Raw genomic sequence first — 7,124 nt, 5'->3', positions numbered from 1 at the left:
GTTGGAGATTGGCTGGAGTAGTTTGTTGTATTTTGGTGCACGGGGGGGAATTGCGCTGAAACCATGCAGGAACTCCCAGTGCACCTTTTAAGGGTTCATGAAGATTGATTGCTTGTGTTGTTGGGGATTTACACAATTAGGCTTTGCACTCACTCACTATTTTTTCCCTCAGTGAACGAATCTTCAGAGAACTTCAAATGGAAGAGTAACCTGTGATGTCCAAAGACACCATGAAGAAATCAACTCTAATTGACCATTTAGCAAGGATGATGAAATCTGTTTGATCCATAGATAATATAATAATTTTTCAATGGAAAATGATCACGTTTTAGCATAAAGTTTAGGATGGAATGCCTTAGATCTGCTGATTGACAGATATGTTATTGATGGTCACACATGTTGCCTTGGATGTTTCCTGACTCAGAGCAAAGGGACCTAAAATCACACTCTCTGGGACTGGGCTGCACCCTGAGCCAAGGTCTTACAAGCCAGAAACTTGTCTAAAGGCTAGCTGAAGTTTGCCTGTGGCAGAATGGAAAAGGAGCCCTGTCCTACAGCGTGATTAGTGTGCCACAGTGCTGCATCTGCCTGAATTACGATGTCTTGTTTTTCTTCTACGAGGCTTTTTGTCTAAGTTTAGTAACGTAGCCTACACTTTTGCTGATTTGAAATTAATGTAGCTGCATTTGCTTCCATTAGCAGACAAGCTGTGGCCCTGGCCCTAACCATGTAGAAGATCATCCTAGGGGCGGGTTAGCTCGGTCGTTAGAGCTGGCTCACATGTGTGGAGGTTTGTTCCTCAACGCAAAAGGTCCAGGGTTCTGACCTGTGATGGTTTTCTGCACGTTTCCCCCTCTCTCTCTCCTTTATGTCTCAGCTGTCCATTCATTTATATGAATTAAGAGGTGGTAGTCCGCCAAACTTAATGACCAGACCCCAGGATGGGGTCACTAGGACACAGAAATCCAGCTGAGAGTAGAGTCCAAAAATAAAATCCCACTGTTGACTATAACAGATACCTGATACATGATTCATTTGGATTTATTTTGTTCTGCTGTTGTGCCCCTTCTTAAAACTTTATGTAATCTCTCTTTGTCTCGTTGTCAGTCTTTATAATATAGCACTTGTTCTAGAAAGGCTGCAAACGTTTTCCTTTAGTCACTAGGGGGCAGTCTCTGCTAATATATGTAGTGGGGCAGAACATGAACTGGAAATTAGGAAAATGTACACACATATTGCAACATATGGCAGACAATACAACTATGTTTTATTTGTTAAAAAATAAATGTAAAGAATGTGTAATGGAAAAGATTGTTGACAGATATTGAATGGCCTTTAGTATTTACTGGGATGGGCTGTTGTGTTTCTTTCTGGTCATGAATGAGAATAATTATGTACTTGGGATAATTATAATATCATCCAGAGGGGGATAACTCATGGTAATGGTTATATATCAACTATGAAACTCATGATGAAAAGCAGTATTGAATAGCTACATACTGTATGTTATCTTAATGACCCAGAATTAGGAGTAATAATCAGACCTACTGCATGACCTGTGTCCTTCTCATATTGACTAAAAAAATACTGAAAAATAGTATAAATACAGGATACTTTTTTTACATAAATTGCTCAACATCACCCACTTACACAGTAAAGAAGTACAGAGCATATGATGAAGAACAGACACGTAAATCAGGTTTTACTTTCAGGGGGCCTTAAAAACATGGTCACAATTACATGAAAACTGAAAAAGAATAGCAATAGAAATGATGCAGCAATTAAATTCTGAGAACATCCATTCCATATTTGTCGCCTATAATCTTATATCAAAGACTATATCAAAATATATTGATTTCCTTTTTAACAGTTTTTTGTCACAGATGAACTGTGTGTGTGTGTGTGTGTGTGTGAGTGTGTGTGAGAGACACCCTGTAGGGCTGAAAGGTGGTAATGAGATGAGCGGAGGTGGTGGTGATGGAGAGGAAGGGAGGGGGTCTCCTGGTAAAGATAAACAGCCGAGGAGCCTCTGAGCCAGAGGAACATGGCGGCCTCGGCCCTGGACGCCGCTGCCGCTGCCGCTGCCGCTCTGTCCCGCTGACCGACACCTCACCGACAACACCGAGAGACACCCGGACCGCGCGCACCCATGGCTTCTCAACTCTCAGGTAAGTTTCCTGTCCTTCTCTTGACACCCCCCCCCCCCCAATGTTCCTTAGGGGCTCGTGTAAAGTGTCTGTCTAAGGTTATCATGGTTCATAACGCCGCGACATTACCGTTATAACATTTGTATGGTGTGAAAATACTACCGTCAGTTGTGAAATGACGTTAGAATGGAGTGTATTACGTGCAGGTTATCTCCGAGTGTTTAAGCCTCTTTAATGAAGTGGTAGCGAGTGTAGACATGGAGACTTGTCCGTGGCTTTGGTGACTGACAGCTATCAGTGGGCTACCGAACCCCGTTTTAGGCGAAAGTCTCGTTAATAGACGGATACAAATGTGCCTTCCCGCTGGTTATCTTCCAGAACCCCTGTCAGGGCTCAGGTCTGTCTACGGGGTACACGGTGTGTGTTTACGGGGTACACGGTGTGTGTGTGTGTGTGTGTGTGTCTACGGGGTACACGGTGTGTGTGTCTACGGGGTACACGGTGTGTGTGTGTGTGTGTGTGTCTACGGGGTACACGGTGTGTGATATATACACACACATCCCGACTTGTTGAAGTTAACAGTTAGCTGGTCTCAACAGCGACAATGCGAGCTAAACCGTGGGCGGTTAGCTCCAACCTGCTGGTGGCATTTACAGCAGAGTTTCACGACCCCGACATTTGATTACTAGTTGATTTTAGATCAGTTCTTGTGACTATTAAGGTAAACATAGTGGTTTCATTTTGAAATGTTTGACTTATTCCCGGTTCATATTGTTCGGACTTCCTCAACTCAAGCACCAAGTGGAATAAAAAGTACAGTCCCGTTTTCTGTTTCAAAATAAAACACAAATTTCTTTTGGAATTGCAGTTGATGTTAATTACTTACATAAATGGTATGACATCGTGGATTGTAGCATGTTGTGCTTAAGCTGTCATAATCATTTTTAATATCAGATGTGGTGAGCTATCAGCGGACAGTTTATAGAGGGAACCCATTTACAGAGGTCCAGCCGGATACGTGCACGTTAGTTGTAGGCAAGAGATTTATATTTATTATTATTTTTGTATTTGTAATCCCAGCATGTGTTATAATTATATCTGACTCAAGTGTTTTTGCTATTGTAGCCGTTTTTTAGTTTTTTTTTAAATTTAATAGATATATTTTGAAGAGTAATTTGACCAGCTTCCGGTTCTGATTCAGTTCATTCTTGTCATTCCCGGCCTGTTTATACAGTCTATTGTATGTATGTCCATGGAAGAGATGCATCTCCCCACAAAGCTGTAAACATCCAATAAAAAGATAAAATGCATCCTAAAAAAATGTATGGGGGGGGGGGACAGGTTAAACGGTATGCTGAGAAAAATATACATGCAGAGATGTGTCTGGACAACAATTGACATAAAATGCTTTTCTATCACTTATGTCATTCAAATCTTTGGTTCGCTATGGTTGACAAAGCAGGTCATAATCTGCACAGAAAGGCTGCATGGGGGTCACTGAACAGAAATACAGTGCAGGTTAAACCTTACAGTGTAACAGTCAGGTACAGGACTTTGTCCATATTTGCTATGTTCTGGGATGTTATTGGAGAGAAACTGTACGTTTGCCGACCTGATAGGTCCCATCTGACTCCTCTGGATATGTTATCTTTGAGGGCTGGAACCATGTTTTTTTTTCTTTGCCTCTTTAAGCTTTTTTGCTTTTTCCTGCACGTCAAAGTGACCTTTTGAAAAAGGATTGCAACATGTAGGCCTTCACCAGTCTACCAGGTTCTGTGCTTATCCCCCGCCGCTCCGAGATAGTTTCTATAGTCTGTTTTGCCTTTTTTCTGCTTAAAAGATCAAGGGTGTTGTCATGCTGTTTGTGCATCTGCAAAGTTCAGTATCTTTATACACACTTTGTGCATGATTGTTTTTTTATGTTTGAGGATCTCAGATTTCTTTCTAGTGTGGTTTTGTTCCTGGTTCATTACAGTTTCATCATCGCCGCTGTAATGCTCCAGGATAGTGTTCCGACCTTATCTTTGGAGTAGCCGTGTGTTGTTATGATACCAGTGGAGATGATGGTTTGGAATCATTGAGAATATTTGAGGAAAGATTTGGGGGGCCTCAAGTAGGACCAACGCGCACAACAGACACACTGAAGAAAGTGGAAAAAGACTTTGTTGGGGGACCATGCCCAGAGAGAGACATCGCACAACCCCTTTCAGAAATAGGGAAGACCTACACTCACTCAGGCAAGTTATTCTCATCCTCAGGTTAAACGTCACACATAGGGACAAGGAGACCAGGGGATTAGTGTTACCGGCTAAGGTAAACTTTTAGCACTGGTGTTTTGTTAAGGAACGAGCCCGGTTAGCTTAACCATAACAATAAGGATTGGTGTGGTTAAATATCAGTATGCTTCTATATCATTTCAAAGCCAAAACTACCTGCAGCCAGATTGCAGGAATGTACTTAAGACCATGATCCTAGGTTGGTAGCATGCCCAGTGAAGGCTCCTTAGTGGCTTGAATTCATTAAACCACGTGATGGCTCAAATAATGCCCTGACCAATGACAGCAGCAGCAGCAGCAGAAGGAGGGGGAGAAGGAGGAGGAGGAGGAGGAGGAGGAGGGGAAGGAGAAGGAGGAGGAGGAGGGGAGGCTTGACTGTGCAGTCTCTACAGCATGTTTCCTACCAGCTCTTTTCCTCACTAAACAAATGCTAAAGAAACAGAAATACTCATTTTTCAAACCATCATCTTTAAATCCTATGTGTGAGTCTGGGCTAAACTTAGATGTGTATATTTATGTTTGGCTCATTTCACCAACCCATCACACACACACACACACACACACACACACACACGGCCGCGCACACCCATGTCATGATTCCTCTGAAAGCCTCCTGTAGTGCCTGAAGACCATCATTATAATTAATAACAATGTAATATTAACCCTAATCCAACAAGAGTTATAGTGGATGTGCATGTGACAGTAGCAGGTTCCCTCTCTAAACTGCAGTACATTGGGTCCCAGTTTTTGTACATATTTTCTAAAATTTGATAAGCTAGTACCTTTATTCAGAAACACTACATTGCTTTAAGTCAAAACTGCAATATTTCTGTGACTCAAGTCTTGATTACTCAACACCACAACAGCAATTGTAGACAGCTTTTATTGTGGTAATTAGCATATTTGAATGATCTTTTATATTATATCATGATCACACTTCAAAAACAGCAGCACCACTCATATCACTGCTAAGATACCAGGCAGGGTGATGCAGCTAACATATAGCTACACTCGCAAAGGTGTATGCACTCACTTTAGATATATCACCACTTTGATCAGATGTGCAGGGAATATCTCGTGGTCATAGCACAGTGTGTGGACTAGCAGTGCAGTATAATACATCATAGCATCAAGATAGCTCTGTTTCTATTGGCCAATATGAATTTACAGGTCACTGGTCAACAAAGTTGGACACTGTATGCCACCGTGTAAATGTGATATTATGTGATATATATTACAACTTATTTCAGAAACTTCCCTTGACTCTAGGTTCCCGCTTTGAATTCTGACTCTCAGGGCTGCTGCAGAAAGTTAGTTTCTGAAATTGAAAACATCTCTGGAAGGCAGCATAATATTAAACTTCTGTTACATATCAAATCTAATCTGATCTAAAGTGTTTTAATAAGTTAAAACAAAGAGCTTTGCACCAGTCCACAGGGCCTTCCTACGTGCACACTGTAATGAAAGCTGTGCAGGGTTGAAGCAGCTGACCTGTGAGCCAAGTCTAGCAGGTTGCATAACAAGTGCTAATTTGGTTAGCTGGAGCTGACGGGGCTGTGATTCTCCAGCGCTGTGACAGCAGAGCTGAGTTAGAGAAAGTCCACAGGCCTCCAGCTGGATAATACAAGCTTATAGCATAACAGGCTTTTGCAGAACAAACGTACGTCGTGGCCAGAGCTAATTGTGATGGTCCTAACCGCTTTTTGACGTCAAGACGCTGTTGCTAAGATGACAGCAAGGAGACAGAGCAGTCAGTAGTATTCTTGTGGTTAATGCATCCAAAAGTCATAATAATGCTTAATTTTAATAATCCAATATTCAGTCTAGTCCAATTCCACACTGTCGGCAGGATAACCTGAGATGCTATAGCAAATTATAGCTGTTTCTAATGAACTCATTCAATTTGTAGGATTAGAAAGTATTTTGGAGCTTGTACACTTCAATCTGCTGACACGTTTCCACATTCAAGCAGCAAGACAAGAGTTTGTTTTGATGCAGCCTCACACATATCTGGCAGAAGGGTGCAGCATGCTGGAAGGCGGTTAAGGATAAAGGGCGGTGGTAAGCCAGACTAATCTCTGAATGACTATTATTTTCATCATTAAGGAGTCAGACAAAGACAAAGTGCACTCCTTCCAAATCTGAGCAGCACATAGTGCCAACCTGTGTCATGATCACTTGATCCAACACACTGTGGGAAGGCTTGGGCGTGCATTTTAGCACAGTACTGCCACATGTGATCTTCCAGCAGAGCCTAGGAGGAATGAGTTCCACTTCAAGGCACTTAATATTGTTTTCCATCTCGCCATTGTCCCGTCCATTCACGTTGATAAATCCAAATTCTTTTTGTGTTTCTTTTGTGGATGTTGGAAATCGTTTACACTGTCACTGGAGTGATACTGATTTCTCAAACTTCTGATACCGTACCACTGCTTTTCTTGTACCTCCCAGCCAAATATCAAAAAACAGTCATGCCCACAAGACACCTGAGTACGCTTGCTAACGTGTAGTCCAGAGACAACCAAGGCAGAGATTATTTATTCACATGATAGTCTATATCCACAACGTTCTACTTTTGGGATTGTACAGGTGCCACTGGGTACCTGTTACCTTCCTCTGTCTCTGTGTTGGCGTTCCAACCTCTGGTGGATTTCTGAGGACTATGGTTACCTGGTCCTCAGATCTCTGCAGGGTAAATCCA

General features: G+C 42.1%; 2 protein-coding genes across 3 annotated transcripts in view; both read left to right on the top strand.

Moving 5' to 3' along the window:
• Window positions 1–886, top strand: part of lactb2 (lactamase, beta 2) — a 6,414-nt gene extending 5,528 nt beyond the window's left edge. The window contains exon 7 of the mRNA XM_034888746.1: window positions 173–886. Within this exon, the coding sequence (XP_034744637.1) occupies window positions 173–216 (44 nt within the window). The 3' untranslated portion in view covers window positions 217–886. The remainder of the gene's footprint in view (window positions 1–172) is intronic.
• Window positions 887–1,934: 1,048 nt separating this feature from the next.
• LOC117954230 (nuclear receptor coactivator 2-like) overlaps window positions 1,935–7,124 on the top strand; it is a 53,598-nt gene continuing 48,408 nt past the window's right edge. For both annotated transcript variants that reach the window (XM_034887847.1, XM_034887846.1), the window contains exon 1: window positions 1,935–2,168. The gene's annotated coding sequence lies outside the window, so the exon portion shown is untranslated. The remainder of the gene's footprint in view (window positions 2,169–7,124) is intronic.

Source organism: Etheostoma cragini, chromosome 12, assembly GCF_013103735.1.
Source record: "Etheostoma cragini isolate CJK2018 chromosome 12, CSU_Ecrag_1.0, whole genome shotgun sequence".
Classification (NCBI taxonomy): domain Eukaryota; kingdom Metazoa; phylum Chordata; class Actinopteri; order Perciformes; family Percidae; genus Etheostoma; species Etheostoma cragini.
The sequence above is the reverse complement of the archived record's forward strand: the minus strand, read 5'-3'. Positions and strand labels throughout refer to the sequence as shown.